Here is a 21,315-nt window from a genome sequence, read left to right as displayed (position 1 = left end):
CATGTATATTTATATGTCTTGTTCTTTAAAGGTAGTTGCACTCATTTAAAAAAACAAATCCTAAATAAAATGGAAAGTTTGTGAGCATTACTGGGTTTAATAAAGAAAAAGTCATTAAAATAACAGAATAAATGATTGAATATCCGAGTAAATAACTTGTTTTGAGTTTTTTTTACAGTGTGACATTGGTCCTATAAGAATATGTATAATTAATATATTGTATATTTGTATGCTGTCTGTGTGTTTGTGTGCGTGTCCTCAGCATGGTGTGTGTATGTGGTTTGCTTGTCTCTAAGTCTTGTCTAAAGCCGGGCCTCAGCCGGTTGAGCCTGTGACTGATCCAGCAGCAGTGTGTGTGGCTTCACAGGAGCGCTGGGCTCCCACTGACATGCCTGGAGGCTCCCATAGGAGTAACCAAGGTCACAAAGCCACAGCAACAATACTGCTACTTTTCGGCTCGCCGCAGCAGGCTAGCTGTCAGTGTGTGCCTCTCTGAGATGCTAAGTCTCCTCTTGGGGGGGTCAAATCCCACTCTTACTGGCTTTGGTGAGGATGTGGGCCATGGCTGCTCCTCTGCTACCCGCTGAAAATATGTGGAGTGGTCCTGCTCACGCACGGATGGGGAGTGAACCCTGTGGGATAGCGAGGCCTGTGTGCCAAGGCTCAGTGCTGGACCATCTGCTGAGGATTGGGTCGATCCCAAATGCAAAGCAAGGCTAAAGTAAATATCGGCTAATAATTGCATAGAGACAAAACAAGATTTCAAGCTTTTCATGTCGTTTATGTCCAGCAATCTGGAGGTATTAGGTGTTTAACCAGGACCAAAGGGCTTTGATTGGTCCCATATGAATCCCTGTGCTATCACTGCAGATCAGCTCTTAACGTGTGTATCATAAGGATCCAGAGACGAGGCGGTGACGCAACGTTGGGAGTATCTGTGTGTGTGTGTGCTGCTGCTGCTGCTCCCCATTTTTTAATGACATGGAATAAATGGATCCAGCAGGAGTTCAGTTAACTACTTTGTTTGAGTCCCAAGTCAGATAAGTTTATCTGAGTTTATGGGAAACGGTCTGGTCACGATGCCGTTCCTCCCAATTCACAGAAGGTATTCCAGTCCCAATAAGGACAGGGATGTGTGTGTGTGTGTGTGGGTGGTGTGTGTCTGCTGGAGGTTTAACGGTGAGAGTGTGTCTGTTTTGACTTCACAGCCTTGCCGGTAAATTCCCTCCCTAAAGACGTCCCCCTGTGACCTTTGCTCACACTCTTATCCTTTACTGTCCCCCTTTATCTCCATGCCAGTATTCCAGCCCGGCAGCGTTGTTTGCCCTTCTGCCGTGCGGCCGGCTCCGTTACACCGCCGTATCCTACAGGAAAGACGGGGAAAGAAAAAGAAAACCCATGAGCCTCAAAGCCGTGTTAGTGATGTCGCCTCCCTCTGTGGATTGGCAGAGGCCCGTGCTTTATTAAATATGAATGAATATACACAGCGTTCAGGCTCACACACTGCGCCTACCCTGCTGAGAAACATCATTATGCTGAATTTTTAACATTTCTATTTTCTCCCTCTCTTCCCTCTCCCTCCGTTTTTTGTGGGGATGTGGCTGCTCTGTGAGACAGAGCGGCACTCAGGCTGCTCTGGGCTTACATCAGGTGTTGGAAACGTGGAGGAGAGGTTGGTGTGAAGAGGAGGGGGGGAAAGAAGGTCCCTTCCAAACGCCCCCTCTGACCCAGGCCATATAGAGCACCTGCAGTGTGGGAGCTGCCTGCCTGCCTGCCTGCCTGCCTGCCTGCCTGCCTGCCTGCCTGTATGAAAGAGGCTTGTGTTGGACAGTGAGGCCTGGGGACACTGGTGCCTGTGTGCCGCTGCCGCCGCGTCAACGTGTGTCTGTGTACCGGATGTGCTTATGGGGACGAGCTGGGAGAGGCAAGGCAGGAGGGAGGAGGGGGGGGGGGGAGCTGTGGAGAGGAGAGAAAGTGAGGAAAACAACTTTAATGCTCTGGAGTGTGTGTGAAGACAATCCCTCCTGCTCGCTGTTTATTTGCTGACACTGTTCCACTTCTGCTCTTTATTTCCTTGACCTGGATTTTTACGATTCTCCCGATGTGGCTTTGGCAACGGAACAGTCAACCATACAGTTTTGTGATATTTAACGGCAATAAATGATGGCAGCAACAACATTATCTAGGATTGAAACTAGAAATGGACAAAGTAATTGTACAAACACTCCCAGATGCGAAACAAGTCGAGGCTGATTCTAATATAAATATGAGCGTTCTTTCTCTTTTAGGAGCATCCAAATGAAGGACAAACACACGCTGTCCCCCTCTCTCTCTCTCTCTGTCTCTCTCTCCCTGTCTCCCTCTCTCTGTGTGTGAATCAGTTTCAGTGGCAGTGAGTCAGTTGTCAGTTTCAGCAGCGAGTGTGTGTGTGCATAATTCCCCAGATGTCTGAGCGCTGATGGACTGAGCCGCATCAGCAGATAAGTGTGCAATTTTCTCCCCTTTTCCAAAATTGTGAAATACACGGCGACGAGCGGCTCCTGTGACTTTCCCCCGGAAGCTTTATCACTGCAGGGCGGCTTGTTACGCCTGGCTCCCTTCCAGCACATTCTCAACTCGGTCCTCACCGCTTCCATCAGAGTCCGGCCCGATCGGAGGCTCCTCAGATTGAGGCGTTGTCACAGAGCCTTTCAGTCTCTTCACAGTGCTTTCAGTAAACCTCTGTAGGTATTTAGGCGTTTACATAGCGTCATAGCGTCTCTGTGTGTCACACGCTCGCTCCTCACCACTGTGAATGGATCCATAGCTCAGGTCGCTGTGGCAGAGAAGCTGCAACTGGAAATGGGGTTGAATTGAACATTAACCGCCAACCAATGTGTTCAAAGCAGCCACCTTGCCTCAGAGGCTGTCTTTGATTACCACCATGATTGCTGTTCTGTGTGTAAGTCTCTCTGTCCCAGCAGGGCACAGTGGCGTTATCTAATGCCCTGTCAATACAAAGACAAGCGGCCAGTGGAGCTAGCGGTAAAAGTAGCAGTTTCAGCGTAGCGTGCCTGCCAGGCTCTTTCCGAGTGTTGTTGAATACAGACCCTCATTCAGGCTGACTGCAGCCAGCAGCTCACATCCAGCCCACCACCTTCATCTCCCGCACTGCCTGGCAGACTGCACTGCGGTCTAAACAGCTGTCAGCTTCTGCAGTCTGCCGGTGGCCCAGCAATGCTGATTTCCAGCGGCCCGTTATCCTGTAGTGGAATCTGTTTGGATGTTAGCCCCCGGTGAGGAGAGACGGCTCCATGTTGTGAGGAGCCACAGTTAAAGTGAAAGCATGTAGATAAAGCTGTGCTCCTCTCTGTGTTTGCTGAGTAAGCACCTTCTCTCTCTGTTTCATGTAAAGTTGTCAGGAAGAAAAACTAAGCAATCCTTCAGAACATTTAGTTTGCAGTAAACTATAAAAAGCTTTTTCTAATGGTGGGGGGGGGGGGGGGGGGGCACTGTTACACAATCACTCCTTCTTGAATTCCCTCATTTGTTTGGCTGATCTTATTTTAGTAGGTCTGGAGTGGAGCGAGCTTCCTGTCTGTGCTCTGCTCGGACATATTGTCCTCTAACTCCACACAGTAGGCTGATCAAAGCTGTGATAGGACGGACATGCCTCTGAAACGACCTTTGACTCTAAAGACTCATTGTACTGCAATCTGCCATGGCTGCCTCTCCTTGATCTCCCTCTGATTCATCCACCATATGGACCAACCTGTCTGTACCACAGGGCTCTCTCTCTCTCTCTCTCTCCCTCTCTCTCTCTCTCCCCCTCTCTCTGTGGAGGAGACCTGTGTATGATTTGAATATTCATACAACCTACAAAGCTTATTTTTATCTCTTTATATTCAGCTTGCATGGAGCTCAGTCAGGAGAAGCCTTTGATTTGCCTCAGATGTTTTAGTGGAGTGTTCAGGTATCGGCCTGATTCATAATCTCTACTAGTGTGTAATCGTATTAAACACTCACACAGTCTGTAATGGAGATCTCATTCTATATTGCTATGCGTTATCGTACTTGTGACGTGTGTGTGTATATAATGTGTACATGTGTGTTTGATCTGTGTTTTCGTCGTCGTTGGTTACCCTGTTAAACTCTGGCATCCAGCACCTGGTCGGGTGACATCGTGTCCTTGACTGATGTCTCCACGTCCTTTAACTTTACATCCAGTTTGATGCCGAGGCAGAGGTGACAGCCACACAGATGGCTGTAAAGTTAAAGTTAAAGTCCAAACATGTGAGGGACGCTCTCATGTTCAGGTGAAGCATGAAGCATCAGAGCATGGAGTCACAGCTTCACTAAAAGCCTCAGGCACATGCAGGCCTTCATCTTCCATATTTGTTCAACCTTGTTCAGCAATTTCAGCCATCAAACACTCACCTGCTCCAAACTCGCCCATCGATTCAGTTCTCTCTGTTGTGTTTTTGATCCTGTGCAGTGTTTTGTCACCGACCAGGGGGCAAAACGATGGCTCATTATTCCCCTCCGACATTACTTAGCTGTGTGTGATATTGGGGGGAATGAATGAGCTCAGCTGTGGTGGAACTAGAAGGTGAAGGAAGGGATTATGTCACAGATAAACAGATAAACAGTTAGATTAAGTGAAGTGGAGTAAAGTGCCAGGTCTTAGTGTATTTTCTCCCCAATTAGTCATTCATAGAAATGCTTGTAACATCTTTGAATTTGACAAAGAGATCGTTTTTCCAGTACATTTGTAACGACCACATCACATTGGTTCATCAAGATCTTCTAAGAAATCAAACTGCATGGAGCAACACACACTCCATTCCTCACGTTTGTGTAACGGAGGAGTTTTGGAAATGGGCAGATGGAAGATGGGCCCGCTCATGATGTCCCTAAGACTCCCCCAGCTGCTGACAGACAGAGATGACGTCATGTGCTGTGATTTATAGATCTCCAGGAAGTCGTCGTACAGACGGAGCGGACAAGGACGCGTGTGGGAATGTGAAGATGAATGCTAATCAATACATTCAGTCACGCCCGCAAGCACACACAAGTGCAATTAGCTCTTTGGGTAATGAAGGCGCTTGCGGCCAAGGTTCACTATTCTCTCTGCGGGGGTCAAATGGGGATTCCTCGCCACAACGACCCAGATAAGCTGCTTGTGTTTACAGCTTTGCAAAATGATTTATTAAGATTCTATACTAGCTGCATAAATTTTCGTGTGTTTGTGTTTGTGTTTGTGTGTGTGTGTGTGTGTGTGTGTGTGTGTGTGTGTGTGTGTGTGTGTGTGTGTGTGTGTGTGTGTGTGTGTGTGTGTGTGTGTGTGTGTGTGTGTGTGTGTGTGTGTGTGTGTGTGTGTGTGTGTGTGTGTGTGTGTGTGTCACAGTTGGGAGCTTTGGCCTACTTCACGTGTCTTGGGTCAGTTAAACTGCTCGGCAGGCTAAGTTGTGACATGTGTGTGTGTGTGTGTGTGATGTCAAGCTTTTTTTATCTAAAGCTATTCTTGGTGTTTCTTCCACATTCCCGCTTGCTCTATATTTCACAGATAATAGAAGTGCTATAAAAGCTCTGGTGTTGTTCGTAGACCACACGTTTATATTTCTCGTCCTCTTCCTCTTCCTCTTCATGTTAGTTGAACACAGTGTAAAGGGACCTGGTTGCTGTTGCCTCATCTGCACGCTGTCATTTATATTAACGGCATAATCTTTGTCTTCCAGGTGAGCCGCGCAAGTTTGACCCGACCTTCAGAGGGCCTGTTCATAACAGGTACCACACACACTTCACTCTTCACACCGCAGCTTTCCTTCCATGTCATTATGGAGCACACGTCATGTGGATTTCCAGCAGCTTCACTGTAACAATGAGTGAGTTAAGTTAATGATTGGCCCCGCCTCCTGGACTTCAGAGGGATTATTAGAATACTCTGTATGTATGTGGGAATGAAGTGAATGCACTTATGTACATAATAGGTTGATTAGAAGCTTTGTTGAACTTGGCATGACATAATGGCCACTAATTGAACTCAAATCACAAAGTGTTACCTCATTTCCAGTATATAGAGAGGGACAGACAGACGGAGAAGCAGATCAACATTTCTCCCCAAAAATATAAAAATAGGTAGAAACCTCTCAGCCTCTGCAATCCACTTCTGGTTCACTTTTGATGATGGAAAGATCCTGGCTGGTGGTGGTGGGTTGAAATACACTGAATAGAGTAAATCCAGCTCCATACGCCAAAGTAGAAACACCTTAAACCTGCTCCTGTGTTTTGTGCACCTGCTCAATAACTTCAGTGAATTTAAAAACACCTTCTGGGGTTGTAAGCAAGCGGTGCCTATTAAGTTTAAGTTTCCTTTTTAATGATTCAGATTTTGTTCTAGTATTTCTAAAGGTAATGTTTGTCTCTGCAGCACATACAGTATAAAGGCTTCATACGAGAGAGAGAGAGAGAGAGAGAGAGAGAGAGAGAGAGAGAGAGAGAGAGAGACACAGACAGAGACAGAGAGAGAGAGAGAGAGAGAGAGACCGACCTTAACTACTTATCACCGCCTTCTGACATCTAACACAAGTATTGATTTGATCCATTGTGCGAGGTTTTCCACGCTTCGCCCCTGTCCGAGCTCTGATAGACTGATTATTTGTCATGCAGCTTTTAATAAAGAAGGAGACTTCGGCGCCGGCAGCTCGCTCCACTCTGCCACACAGATCGATGGCCGTAAGTCAAACCCGTGGCTGGAGTTCAGTCGGCCAAGCGTTATTAACCATCCAGAACAGCCTCAAACAGATGAAGACCACACATCAGTTGGGCTGGGTGGAGGAAGATAGTGAGAAGTAATCAGGGCTTTTGCAGCTGCAGCACAGTGGGACTGAATCCTGACACTCCTATCTGTAAACATCTCATTTTTGTTATTATTGTGTCACAAATTGGCATAGAAATGGAAGGAGTTCTAAAATGGAGTTGAAAATGTGTTTCCCTTGTGATTGATGGAACTAAATTAAAACAGATAAAAGGGCTTTGATGGAGCATGGGTGCGATATGGAGATGTGGTAATGGAGGGTTTCTAATGTTTGTTTAAAGTTTTGCAGTATGGAGCTCTGACATTGCTCTACTACAAAATAAAAAATTGCATTCCCTTAGCATGTCAACTAGCATGAGAAAGCTTAATATTAATAAAGTAAATGAAGCAGTGATGTCACTTATACAATATAATCCGCTACATTCACAGATATATAATTAAATCTGTAAGCTTTAAAGTCGCTGACAGCTCTCAAACAATGAACACCGGCGTCTCTGAGCGAAGCAAAGCCTTCTGAGAGTTTTCACGACAGGCATTCCTTGACAATTTAGTGATTTTCGGAGATAATGCGAGCTCTTATCTCTTTTATGTGGCGTGTCAGTTTGGCAGGTTGCTGTGACGGCGTGTTCCAGTCCTCCCGTGTCTCTTTATCCCCGCCCTCTCCAGCCCGTTTCACTGCTACGGCTGGGTGGAAGGCACCAAAGATTTCTTTTGATGTTTTCTGTGGCTCCAAGGCTTTCGCTTAATGAGAACTGGGAGAGAATCGGCGCGGCGGTCATCTTGTTTTCTGCTCAAGCACATTGCCTGAATGAAGTAAGCGTATCTGTGGTTATTGAGCAGTCCTCTAAAGCCCGGGCACAATTGGGCGACAGTAATTTAATCTGGCTGCGGCTATAAACAGGATAATTCATATAGCACAGATACGGCGGATTTAAAGAATATAATAACACGGATAAGACACAACTCCACATCCTCACTGCAGTGTGGCGATGCAGCTCGCCTTCTCAATCCAACAAGCACCTGTAACAAAGGAGCTGTGGTGATTGTGAGGAATATTACTCCTGTTCTTCCTCAGCCCAGTTATGTTTGTCACAGAGTTAAGGACAGTCTGATGGCTTCACACCCAGATGGCTTCACCCTCTCTAGTCTGTGACACCGGTCCCAGTCTGGGTTCCCGCCGTGTGAATGTAACAAACATGTGACGCAAACGTTTACGTGGCCCGGACACAGCTTCCGTTTTTTCTCTTCCCTCAACTCTTTCACTGTCAGCATTGGAAGCAGCTCTGCCCTGCCAGCACCGGGCACAAACAGAGCAATGCTTCACCCCTCTGTAAGCAGATGTGACACCTGAGGAGATCTGAGGTTCCATCCCAAAGACGGGCCGCTCCCCGTAAAGATTTGCAGTCAGCCCGTGTTGTGAACTTGAGATAAGATAACCGAGCTCCCTTGTTTTTCCTGTCTTTGTTTTGTCAGCTTGCCTTCAGTATTTATCATTGCTTGTCTGGAAGATGACTTGGCATGAGCTCTGTGCTGCGGTGTCTTAAACTGAGTCTGTGCCTAAGGTGAGTCTCCTCCCCTTATATCACAGTAATCAACCATGATGTACGACCAGCTGAAAACTTATCTACCAGCCAAAAGAAACAGAGGCATTCAAAGATGAGGAGTGCAGCCATTGCCATGGCAACCCCGACAGCCCTTCCCTTTGTTCTTTTTTGAATGAAATGAAATTGTACTCCATTGCCTCCCTTTGTGAATAATATCCACAGCATTGGTTTGCTGGTAGAGATGCAGGTTGTCTTCGCTGCCTGGAATAGACAGCTTGATTTCACATGGACGTGTGTGTGTGTGTGTGTGTGTGTGTGTGTGTGTGTGTGTGTGTGTGTGTGTGTGTGTGTGTGTGTGTGTGTGTGTGTGTGTGTGTGTGTGTGTGTGTGTGTGTGTGTGTGTGTGTGTGTGTGTGTGTGTGTGTGTGTGTGTGTGTGTGTGTGTGTGTGTGTGTGTGTGTGTGTGAGGCCAGGGTGAGCCTGTTCTGGATTCCTACCAGACCGGGCCTGTTCCAATCACGCATTCTGGGTCTTGACATTATTCTCAAACATGTCTTTGCTCTGACAAAGTGTATTTGTCCCTGATTTGTTTGGTTAACCTTACAAAATCCCAACTGTTTTAACGTTAAACTGTCCTTAAATCGGACAAAACTAAATCCAATAAATAGAGATTACAGAAGCATGGCTGCACTTTGCCGTCACACAGTAGTGGCAGTTGTGTCAATACTCAAATAAGTATCCTTTATTGTGTAATACTTTGTAAAAGTAAGTAAAGTAAAAACACAAAGTCTGAGGCTGTTTTCACTCTCAATTCTGTCTGGTTGACTGGATGCTGGACTTTAGACAGTAGAGTCCATGGTGAGGAGACTCTGGCAGCTCCAAGGGACGTTTGACCCCAGCTACATGTGGAGAGCCAACTTGCAGCTGAAGTATTTTAACAGACCCCCTTTTTTTAGCTTAGAGGAAGAGTTTGGACAGCAGTGCAGCCGTCTCTTCTATAGAGAACTACAGCAAACATGCATCCTGATACACTGTAAGAGCTCTGATGTGTGTTTAAGCACTTCCCTCTGGTCTGCTTTGCTTCTGGGTTGATTATAGTCTGTTTGCATCAGAGCTGTGTTTCCTCTCTCACTTCTCTGTCCTCTGATATGAAATGGTTAGCTGGTGTTCTGAAGCTAAAGAGCAGCAGGATGTTCACCCTGCATACAAACTAAGGACAAGTGTCTCTGGAGGGCCAATGTCAAGTGGAGACCAAAGTAGCCTCGTGTGTGTGTGTGTGTGTGTGTGTGTGTGGGTGTGGGTGGGTGTGGGTGGGTGTTCACAGATTAATATTTAGTTTAATTTAGTTTAAGTTTCTTCAGAGCCCTGAGCTCAAAATAAGGCTGTGTATATTCTGCAGTGGCTCTCTGGTCTCTGCGCTCCAGCAGGAACACTGCCAGGACAACACAGTGTGTCTTCAGTTACACATTGTTATAGAGGATATTCAGTGTATTCATCTTCTGTTGTGCTAGAGCTGATATTGGAGAACAAAATGACTCCATGTTTGCAAGATCAGAACAGTTCTCCCTCTCTCTCTCTCTCTCTCTCTTTCTTTCCCTCTCTCTCTCAAAGTTATATTCTTATTGCAGGACAGATTCTTGCAGGGGCGGGATTGAAAACTCAGTCCTGCGGCACAGACCTCTCCACCAAAGCTTTGGACACGACAACAATGTTTCCCTTGAGCAATCCCAGGGTGTCTGAATGAAACAGAAGGTTTGATAGCCGGGGACGGCAGCCTGGCCCCGGCTTTGTGTAGCAGCATATGCTTTTGTGTCACAGCGCTCTGCACAGTACCCCCTTCTGAAAGTCCAAGTCTGGAAGGCTTCGCTGCAGAGGGACCTGGCTGTCAGCTTCTGTGAGGGCAGAAGGGAATAAAGCCTCAGCTGGTTGTGAGAGTGACTGTGAAGAGAGACTCTCAGTCACCTCTTTAAACTAGAAGGCTGAGCAGGCGGCTGTGGAGAGAGGCAAACTTCAAACTAGCTGCTGCTGTGCCTGTGGGACGGTTAAGCACTGGGGGATGGGATGGGGAATCAGAATCTCATTAGAAAACGAGTGCAGCTCTTCTTTATGTTCCCTGAGTATACAGGTGGTGTTTTGTCTCAGCTGTGAGTAAACGTCTCACTAAGATGCAGCCAGGTTTCACTCTTAAACACTTTATGACACATATCCATAAGCAGCAGATATGTTATCATGACTAAACGTGTTTTTTAATGCCGGCAGTGTCTGGTTGTGTCCATCTTACCCTTCACGTCATCGAGATCCCACGCTTGTGACTCATCTGAGAGGGTTGAGAGAGAGAGAGCGTGTCCCTGCATCATGCCCATAAAAACAGCCAGGAAACATCATCAATTTGCAGTTAACAATAAATAAAAATGGCAGACAGTCCCTCTGTGATTTTGAATGGATCTCCTCTGCCACACGTTCATTTCCAGGCTTCCCTCTGCAGGTCACACCCAACAGGAAAGATATGAGCCCCTGCAGATTGAGACAATTTGTGTCCCACTCATCATTCCATTACTCCACTTTCATTTCTCTCCTGCCTGTTCTGAGGAAGAGACAAATTCCTAAATCCCACCTGGTTCCTCATCACTAAACACTTCTGCTGGTGACATTATAAGCTCCTTAGAACAAAGCCCTTCACCAAACATCTTCATTCCCACCTTTAGCCTGGCTTCCTGTCTCACACCTCTCTCTGTTTCCTCTTACATCTTTCCAGGAGCTGCACCGATGTGGTTTGCTGTGTTATCTTCGTCATTGTCATCCTTGGATACATCGCTTTGGGTACCGTGGGTGAGTTTGACACATTACCACCGATTTCATCAGAGGAGGTTTCGCAATCACACATAAACACATGCACACACACACACACACGATGGCGGTGGTGTGTGGTGTTTCGTGGTCGTAAACTGTGAATAACTCACAACACACATTCAACGCTCAACACTTAGGAGTCTGTGACGCTTCCTCCTCTTCTGCCAGGTTGTACAAGAGCAAATCACAGTGGGTAAAAGAGGTCGGTGCAGGATGTGAAGTGAGGCTGAATGGAACGTGTTTGCTCCAGGATTGTTCCTATTACCATAAAGTTTTGGTTTTCTGTGAACAATTTGACAAAATGGATGGACACATCCTGCCACAGGATGCTCCGACATTCCCAGATGAAAGAAGCTGTTCTTTTATTCATCACTTCATTGTGGGATAGTCAACAAAATGTCTGATTGTGAAACGTGAGGGGGAGTAGAGAAATGCCTCCCCCCCCCCGGAGAATAGACTCATCTTTTTTTCTTTTTAAAGTGAGAGTTGCTGTGCAGCATGGAGCTCTGTGTGTGTCTCACTCTGATTCTTCCTCCGCTCGCACTGATCGTGTTAATAAACTGTTTGGATTCCCCTCCCGCCTCCCCGGCCGAGCCGCCGATTTCCTCCCAGCAATTTAGTATCATCCCACTGTATGTGTGAAGAATGAGTACAAACACATTTGCGTGTGGCGTATTCTGGAAGATAAGGTCCCGGCCCCCTCACCAAAGTACAGCCCCCCCCCCCTGTCTGGCTCCTTGTCAGGGAAGTCACGTCTCAATCTGGCCATGGGAAGAATTTATTGTTCCTCTATTAATTTCAAAGGGCAGGATGTTCACGGCAATGGATGTGAGCTCAGACACACACTGGCATTTCTGCTATCAGCCCGAGAAGTGAATGTTCTTTCCCTCCATACGTCTTTGGCCTATACTTAAGTTTTTCCCTTTTATCGGCTCTCTGGCGTTGGAGACGGATAGATCGCATTTGTTCTGCTGCCTCACACCCAGCAAAAGCCTCCATCGACTGACTGGAGGCCGTAAGGTCTAAGGTCGGGCGATCCAATGAAGGAAACACAAGGAGTTGTTTAGGTGAGGAGCGTTTGTGTTTTGGACGGCTCTTAGTTAATTGAATTTCAGGGTGACTGCTGCTGCAATCCAGACAAAGACAAATGAAACTGGATTGATTTTGGTTGTAGCTTGTTTTGGTTTGTGTGGATTTTTGTTCTAAATCACTTATGTGTTTTCAATGTCAACTTTTCAATGGTTGTTTGATTCTCAGTTCTAAGCCGACTTTTACAGGGCCTGTTTGAACCTAAAGGGTTAAAGTCGTTATATAATTCTGGCTACAAGCCTCGTCTGTATGACACAAAAAGCTAGCCCGACCCTTTGACTCACACGCTCACACACATAACGGATACAGCACACACTACACAACACGACACTACTCTGTTTAAAACACTCACCTCATTGAGAATGTTGTGTCATTTCAGCCTGGATCCATGGCGACCCCAGGAAAGTGGTCTATCCCACAGACAGTCACGGGCAGTTCTGTGGCCAGCAGGGGACTCCAAACGCGTGAGTGGATGAACATTTACGCCTAACATTCTCCCACAGTCATTACTAGAGTCGTTACACAACAACAACAACAACAGCAACATTACTTTTTAACTTGCTTGTCAGCTTTCCATCGTCATCTTCACTCTCACAATAAGGCTCGACCACAATAGATGGAGATGGTTTGTCATTAACTGTACGACTTTATTTATGTGTGTGTGTGTGTACGTGTGTGTGTGTTGCTGATAAAACACAGCACAGTAATGGAGTGAGTAATGAAGTGATAACACGGTGCCTCTAAAATGACTCTTCTCTTTGTCTGCACAGAAACAAAGCCATATTATTCTACTTCAACATATTGCAATGTGCCAGTCCTGCTGTTCTAATTAACCTCCAGTGCCCTACAACCCAGGTAACACACCGACACAAGCCCTTCCAACCACCCAGTGCTACCCTTTCACACTTGCTCATGTAGGATCGATGGGCTTCATCATTAAGAGGGTGTGTTGCTTTCCCCCCTACAGCTTTGTGTCTCAAAGTGCCCAGACAGATTTGCCACATACCTGGACATGCAGTACAACTACAGGTACAACAAAAGCTACTGGGAATACTACAAGCAATTCTGCAAGCCGGGTTTCGACAATCCTAAAAAGGTGAGAGCTGTGGGAATATAGTTGTTCCTTGTTTAATAGTGTTATAAGTAAGATATATTTAGTGTTCATCATGTGTATTGTGTATCTATACATTGTTTCTGTACTTTTGCAGCAATTATCTGTTTCCCATGTGGCGTCCAGTGGCCCAAGGAAGCCTGGTATATATTTTGCACAGGCTACAGAATGTGTTTGCAGTCAATAGAAATGTTTTCCAGTTGTTTGGACACTGATACAGCAGCAGAGACTGCATTCCATCAGGCCCTTTGAAAGCCTGAATGCCCAGTCAACAATAGCTTTAGTGCTCTGCTGGCCCTGACAGTGTTTTTGTCTGTCGCGGCCAAAGTTGAGGTTTCATGAGGCCAAGAACCCAGAATTACAAAGGAAACAACTTTAAATGTCACACACATTTTTCAACTGTGAGCTGTAACACGGATTGTTTATTATTTTATTTCATCGCATTTATGTGTAGAGGGGCACAGCAGCTATATAAGTTATCCATATATTCAGCCTATACATTAGTTATTAGCTAAGTTGGCATCTAAAGTTTGCAGCTTCAGTTCAGCTGTGAGAACATAAGTGCAGTGAAGTGCAGACAGCATCACACACACTTATGAAACCCTGCTGCTTAGGGATGCATGGTTCCCAAACGCTCCAGGCCAGTTCTATAGGAGACACTTTCACTTCAGATTGTAGCTACATTTTGATGAAAGGAAAATAAGACAGTACTGAGTGACTTCTAAACCTTGTATCATGATGAGTTAGCTTGTTCCAGCGTTCTGATGCATCACAGTAACAGAGTAATTTACTGTGACAGATGAACGGCAATGAGCTGGCGTCTGCTGCTGCTCATCACAGCTCTCGTGGTGACGTCCTCATAAGGACATGTAAGAATGTGAAGGGGACATGGGGTCTGTGGGGGCGCATCACAGCAATACTGCTAAAACTGAATCATTGATTGGTCTTCACACATCATCTGCTCAGCACTCAATAAATAATGCTGACCTATGTATAGCACTGTTACATCAAACAGGATCCAGCAGCCTGTCCTCTTCACAGGCATCAGTCACTCTTCATGTCCGCCAATAGTCGGACAAATTGCCTCTTTTTAAATGCAAAACAAAATACACCAAATGTTTTTAGGAAACAAAATAAATTTACTAATTATCATAGAAGTTTCCTAAATCGTATACAGAAGCTGTCCTTCATTTATTTTCAAATCAAATTATGAAAATAAACAGGTTTTTAATTAACGATGTGTGATCACAATGACTGCCAAAAAATATTAATTTGCATATTCAGATAAAACAAAGAAGAACAAATACTACAATAAAATGAGCAGCTGACAGGCAGGATGACAGACAGGATGACAGACAGCCAGGGAATCTCTGGCAGATCTAATCTCAACCAGGACCAGCCTGAAGCCCACCATGAGTGTGTGAGTGAGAAATCCCTCAGCTTACCCGTGTTTGTGTCTGCTTTATTCCCCATTCAGCCAGCCGCACAAGTTTTACGAGATGAAGACTGCCCCTCTATGATTGTGCCAAGCAGACCTTGTAAGTAAATCTGAAAGGCTGAAGTCGCTAACAAATTCTGTTCTAGTGCGGTGACTGACTGTTTGTCTGTGGCAGCCGCTAATAAGAAATCCATCTCAAACTGTTTTGCAGTCCTTCAACGGTGCTTCCCTGATTTCATTACGAGGAATGGAACTTTAACTGTAGCCAATCAGACCAAGTTTAAAGACGGTGCAGGTAAAACCAGGAGCGTCATCGACCTCCGAGACGCTGCCAAGTAAGTCCTGACTCCATCCTCAACAAACAAACAAATCAAGTTCTGCAAGGAGCAAAGTCAAATACAAAAAGAGAGGAGTGTGTTGTTAGACTTTGCATATCATTAACCTTGCAAAGTGAAGTGTATTAAATCTGTTATATTGTCAATAGGGCCTCCACCTCTGCATGCAGAGAGAGCGGGGCAGATATTGCAGGGTAGGACAGATGGGCCCAGGAATGTGTCAGCACACATTCAAAGTCATGTGTGTGTGCATGTGTTACGCATGAACGCCGAGCTCGCCTTACGCTCACGAGCCGACCGGACGGGCTGACGTAGATAATAGTGAGAATCATGTATTAAACCCAGTGAGCTGAGCTGAACGTACATGATGAGAGTTGCTGTGATCTCATGTTTTTATTTTTTCTGCCTTGTGATATGTGGAAATGTAACTTTACTGCTTTCCCCCTCTGTAGCCAAGTTACTGCCATGCAGCAAGGAGTGGAAAGGTCTCAAAAAAACGATTCTTCTAGTCTTTTTACCTTTTCCTCCCTTTGTAGCTGAGAGCTTTGTGTAGACTAACCTTCCTCCCGCTGTTCATAACCACACAATCTGTTTCTGCAGCTTTCCATCTCTAACTGTGGAGAGGGAAGATGACAGAGAATCAAATTTTTATTATTCTTTTGATACACGCTGTCTATCTACCTCACAGCGTTGTCACACCACAACTTTATAGATCCCTGTGAAGTGTAGGCAGATTGTTGTAGAGTGATACGGCGCCCCCTGGTGTTCATTAGCTGCGCCCCTTGTTCGAAGAGCTGAATTTCACATTTGCATAACAAAGCTGGCTGCGATTCAAACTCTCGTCCTTTAAACAGAGAGACGCTGAGTTTCGGCAGCTAAAATTATCCTGAGGTCGCGTTCAGACCCGCTCGTGTTCTGTGTTTGTCCCCCGAGAGATGCTAGTCCATCCTTTATCCGTCCTTTGTCTCCGCTTTAGAGACACGTACGGCACGTCTGAGTCACAGGCCAGAGTCTGACCTCCATCGCTGCTGTCCTGTTCTCACTGCTACAGTGATGAACATGTTGATGATACAGCGAAGTGTAGCGCCTCATGCCACTGAAGACATAACATTTGATTTGGAGTTTAGACCACAACTGTTAGGGTTTGTTTGGTATATGTTTAAGTGGTGAGTGTGGAGTTTAGTTCACATGAAGATCAGTTTGTGGTTTGTGTCAATGGAACAAATTTATGGAATCAGCAGCAATAGAAACTTTGTAACGATGCATGAATTCCTTGTTAATTGATATTAATGTTCCTACATAAATGCATCTCAGGCGTAAGTATTCAGTATTACACATTATCCTTGTGTGAATTGCTGGTGCCTGTGGGCAGCAGGAGGAGACGGCTCAGTCTGGACTCATGTTGAGAAACAGTATCTCTACTTCATGCTGATAGTTTTTGATCCTATTGTTTGTTTTTCTTTGTTGGGTGAGATTTGCACTCTTGGCTGCACTGTGAACAGAAGTGAACGCTTCCTGAAGCTAACACATCCATCACCATGTGTTGTTTCATTAGACGCTCTGAAGCACAACATTAACATGCTGCTATATCATTTAATGCAGTCGTGTAGGACGTTTGCTCAATAGTGCTTGACTTCTACTAATGCTGGTTTATCATTCTTGGATATGAAAGTTATACTCACAGCATTTAATCCAAGTGTATCCACTCCCTCTCAACCTGCTAATAGGCTCTTAGAGCTCAGATTATCAAGCATTTTGAAACTACGTTTATCTTTGACTGTGAGAGGATCGAAGTTAAATGCAGCGTCAAAATGTTCTGAAGGAATCTCTTTGAGAGAAGTGACACAAAACTGTTTTCTATTTTCATTCAATCTCTTTTCCTCCTGCCACAGCGGCATCACCAGCCTGCTGGATGCCAAAGAAGTCGGCATGAAGATCTTTGAAGATTATGCCAGTTCTTGGTATTGGATTCTGATGTAAGGATTGCCTGAGGGTAGAGCCTGATGTGTGTGACTGTGTGCGACTGTGTCACACTCCAGTCTGGGTGATTGATGAATGAGGAATGATCAAACTGATGATAATGTTTCTAAAGGTTTGACTTCATGTAAACAACAAAGACTGCTGCCTTTCTTAGTTCCCCGACCCTGGTGGAGGGGTTCAGACTAATCATTTGAATTCTTATTTAATATAACAACATCTCCCTGCAGTCCCCAGTAAGTGTGTGTTTGTGGTCTTGCAGAGGTCTGGTGATAACCATGGTGGTCAGTCTGCTCTTCATCCTGCTGCTCCGCTTCACGGCCGGTGTGCTCCTCTGGCTCATTATCTTCGGCGTGATCGCGGCGGTGGGCTACGGTCAGTACGCTCCATCCACACGCTTGTATTGCCAGTGGTTACTGCTTACTTAGCACATTCTGCACCGAGCACAAAACAGTTTACAAAGACTGCTTTATATAGAAACACGTGGGAGACGGTGCCCACCACTTCCACTGTTGCTTCTCGGTTATCTTCAGCTCTGTTGTCATGGCAAACTTGTGGCAGATGTAGATTTTCTCACCTACATTTTTTCATGGCTGTCATCCTTTTCTTTTGTTAACTTTATGTTCCCTCTCTCTCTCCCCCTCTCCCTCTCTCTCTCTCTTTATCACAGGTATCTGGCACTGTTACTGGGAGTTTAGCACGCTGAAGGGGAAGCCAGACGCTGATGTCACCATATCTGATATTGGCTTCCAGACAGACTTCAGAGTTTACCTTCAGCTCAGTCAGACCTGGCTGGTCTTCAGTATGTAATCACACACCGTGCCCTCTTTACACTATCTCTAGCTATTTCAGTCACTTTCATTCAATCTGCTTTACACCATGCCGGCATTTGATTCACCTTAATCCTGATGAACGTGTTTGCCAATGAGCTCTGCCTGTTCTCAGTTATATGAAGCTCACATGTCCGTCTCTCTGTGTTTGGATTGAAACACTTATATATTCCCATGGTCACCATCTCGTTATGTGAGCCCGTAGAAGAATGCAACAGAAGGGCGATGTGTGAGATTGTGTTCAGCAAGTGCTCTCTATTTAGGCTTAATTAAATGTTTCTCTCATTTTGCAGTGATCTCACTTTCTGTAATTGAGGCCGTTATTGTGATCATGCTGATATTTCTGAGGAGGAGGGTTCGCATCGCCATCGCTCTGCTGAAGGAGGGAAGCAAGTGAGTATGGAGAAAGTGAACCAGTGTTTATGGCTGTTTGCATACATAAAGTAAAGCTTTGACACGTCTTTGTTTCTCCAGGGCCATCGGCTACATCATGACCACTCTCTTCTACCCAATCATCACCTTCTTCCTCCTGGCCATCTGCATCGCCTACTGGGCCGTCACAGCAGTGTATCCTTCTGTCTGCAGCCGTGAAAGTCTGATCCAAAGATGTCTTTAAATACAAAACACCGGTTCTAGAAATCCATGGATAAGATCAGAACATGACACAATAGAACACGATAGAATTCCAGAAGATGATTTTATTTGTTCTTCATGCTACACAGACTTTTTATAGATATAGAAGTGTTAATAGTCTGAATTGACTTGAATACACGTAAGTACCTGTGTTTATGTATCGGGGAATCATCCTATTTTGCTCTTAACTCGTCTATCTCCAGCTTCTTGGCATCATCTGGTGATGCCGTGTACAAGGTCATGTCCACACAGCCTAAGTGCATGTATGCAAACCTCACATGTAATCCAGAGGTGAGTCTCCCTCACACACACACACAGTTTAATGCTGCTTTTATTATTTGCGTCAGCATCCATCTGGGACGTCGATGCTGGTTTTGTTTTCAAACAAAGACTCCTATTATTGATTCTTGCCAGTGTGTAATTTCTCTGCCACTTTGTGCCAACATTGACGTATCCCACAGTCAGGATTCATCAAAGCAAAGCTATAATCACTCAAAGCTAACGTAATAGCCTCTTTATTGCTTACAAGTACAATCTGATAGCTGCCAGCGTTTTGCTTTATTGAGAGCCATATGAATCAATGATTAGCAACATAAGACGTCTGACTTTAGAGCTGAGAGCTGTGTGCGTCTCAAATGATGTGTTACTTGGTCTCATGACCGTTAATAATCCTAGCATGGGACGACAACGCCCACAATAATACAGAGGAGGAAATTGGCTTAAAAGTAGTTTCCTGTAAAGATGGTCTGACTCCTTATCAGCAATACTACAGCACAACCCTACTTCCATGTATTTACACTGTAACTCTATCAAACCTGCTTTCTTTACAGACCTTCAGTCAGACCAATGTTACCAAAGTGTGCCCTGGATCTCAGTGCACATTCGCCTTCTACGGCGGGGAGACTTTGTACCACCGCTACATCTTTGTGCTCCAGCTGTGTAACCTGCTTGTGTTCCTGTGGCTGGTGAACTTCACCATCGCCCTGGGTCAGTGCACCTTGGCCGGGGCGTTTGCGTCCTACTACTGGGCCCTGAGGAAACCCAACGACATCCCCACCTGCCCCCTCTTCGCCTCATTCAGCCGGGCCATACGGTAAGGAAGCTGCATGAAAGCCGACCTAGACTGCATGTTGTTCTGTACATCATATCTTTGTTGTTTGTTTACATGTGGTCTCTGGTGTTAAAGGTATCACACAGGCTCTCTGGCCTTTGGCTCTCTCATCCTGGCTGTGGTGCAGATGTTCCGCATCATTCTGGAATATCTGGATCACAAACTCAAAGGTAAAAACTCCCCAACACGTCCTCACTCACACTATTTACTGAATTGAATTGTTGATACTTGATTTTCGATTGCCATGTGATTCCTCAGGTGCTCACAACGCTTTAGCTCGATTCCTGCTCTGCTGCCTGAAATGCTGCTTCTGGTGCCTGGAACATTTCATCAAGTTTATGAACAGGAACGCCTACATAATGGTGAGTGACGGATCATCGGCTTTACTGCTGGTTAGCGGATCAGCAGCTTAATTGACCCGGCTTGTAGCTTGATGCTGTGTTACTCCTCACTGAGCTCAGGCGACTCTTCTTCTCACCTGCAGATAGCAATATACGGGAAGAACTTCTGCACCTCTGCCAAGGACGCTTTCTTCCTCTTGATGAGGAATGTTGTTAGGTAAGACCTCCTGAGTCCTGCAGTGAATCCAAACTTCTGCAACGGCTCAGGGAACGGATGAGTCAGCATTTGCTCACATGTAAGGTGTATTAATGCATCTTAATGCTGCAGGGTTATTGATTATTATTTTTACCATTTTTCCTTCTGACATTTTATCATCACACACACACACACACACACACACACAGTATCTCTTTATTAGTGTGATGCAGATGAAGCCCTCAGCCTGACACTAAGGCTCTCCTGCATGATTGTTCAAACTGATATAAAGAAATCGATGCCAAAACTATTTCCTTACAAACTGGGCTCTAACTGGGCTCAGCAGAACGTTGCCTCATGAAGGCTGCTCCTGACAAGGTGCCGTCTGAATGTACTTCACCTCACCTCACCCTGTCTGTGCCCATCATCTGTTCTCTGCACCTCATAACTCTATTCTGTCTCATCTCTCACCTCTGCCACCTGAGTCAGGATAAGTGTTCTCTTCATGGTGTCTCTGTCTGGGTTTCTACTCCACTCTGGGTTTCCTCTGCCTCCTCTGTAGGGTGGCTGTCCTCGACAAGGTGACAGACTTTCTGCTCTTCTTGGGGAAACTGCTTATTTCAGGAAGTGTTGGTGAGTTCAGTGTCTGTTTCTCTCTCTTATGTGAAGCACAGAGGGAAGTCATGTGTCTGTGACTGTTTCATGCTCAGATATCTCAGCCATAGATGCTGAAAGGAACTCCAGTTACATGTATTTTGTATTATTACACTGCATTTCTGCCCATACATATCATTGTAATTTGCCTCTCTAATTTCTTCCTGTCTATATTCTTCCAGGCGTTCTTGCATTTTTCTTCTTCACACGTAAGATCCCAGTTATCCAAGAGGAAGTGCCGTCCCTAAATTACTACTGGGTCCCTCTTCTGGTAAGCAATGGAAATGCAAGCTTTACCTTTGTAACTGGGACGATGATAATACTGGGGCTTCAAAATGGCATGAAGACTGAAAAAGCTTCTATTCAGTATGCACATGATGGATTTTGTACAAACTCTATTGGAATGATTC

At 45.4% G+C, this 21,315-nt stretch overlaps 1 protein-coding gene across 2 annotated transcripts in view; it reads left to right on the top strand.

Annotated features, from left to right (window-relative positions):
- The window catches only part of slc44a5b (solute carrier family 44 member 5b), a 31,896-nt gene that overhangs the window by 6,032 nt on the left and 4,549 nt on the right, over positions 1-21,315 (top strand). Inside the window, exons 2-21 of one of the 2 annotated variants that reach the window (XM_076153189.1) lie at positions 5,718-5,766; positions 11,096-11,169; positions 12,659-12,743; positions 13,050-13,134; positions 13,247-13,375; positions 14,868-14,928; positions 15,040-15,163; positions 15,616-15,648; positions 17,056-17,139; positions 17,403-17,515; positions 17,811-17,942; positions 18,264-18,363; positions 18,445-18,537; positions 18,807-18,894; positions 19,434-19,696; positions 19,790-19,884; positions 19,973-20,076; positions 20,199-20,272; positions 20,814-20,884; positions 21,088-21,176. In XM_076153189.1, the coding sequence (XP_076009304.1) occupies positions 5,718-5,766; positions 11,096-11,169; positions 12,659-12,743; positions 13,050-13,134; positions 13,247-13,375; positions 14,868-14,928; positions 15,040-15,163; positions 15,616-15,648; positions 17,056-17,139; positions 17,403-17,515; positions 17,811-17,942; positions 18,264-18,363; positions 18,445-18,537; positions 18,807-18,894; positions 19,434-19,696; positions 19,790-19,884; positions 19,973-20,076; positions 20,199-20,272; positions 20,814-20,884; positions 21,088-21,176 (1,946 nt within the window). The remainder of the gene's footprint in view (positions 1-5,717; positions 5,767-11,095; positions 11,170-12,658; positions 12,744-13,049; positions 13,135-13,246; positions 13,376-14,867; positions 14,929-15,039; positions 15,164-15,615; positions 15,649-17,055; positions 17,140-17,402; positions 17,516-17,810; positions 17,943-18,263; positions 18,364-18,444; positions 18,538-18,806; positions 18,895-19,433; positions 19,697-19,789; positions 19,885-19,972; positions 20,077-20,198; positions 20,273-20,813; positions 20,885-21,087; positions 21,177-21,315) is intronic. The other variant, XM_076153190.1, reaches the window with a different exon arrangement.

Source organism: Genypterus blacodes, unplaced genomic scaffold (assembly GCF_046128005.1).
Source record: "Genypterus blacodes isolate CSIRO-AG114 ecotype Tasmania unplaced genomic scaffold, CSIRO-AGI_Gbla_v1 ptg000058l_1, whole genome shotgun sequence".
In the NCBI taxonomy this organism is placed as follows: Eukaryota; Metazoa; Chordata; class Actinopteri; order Ophidiiformes; family Ophidiidae; genus Genypterus; species Genypterus blacodes.
This window is presented reverse-complemented; position numbering and strand designations above follow the sequence as displayed.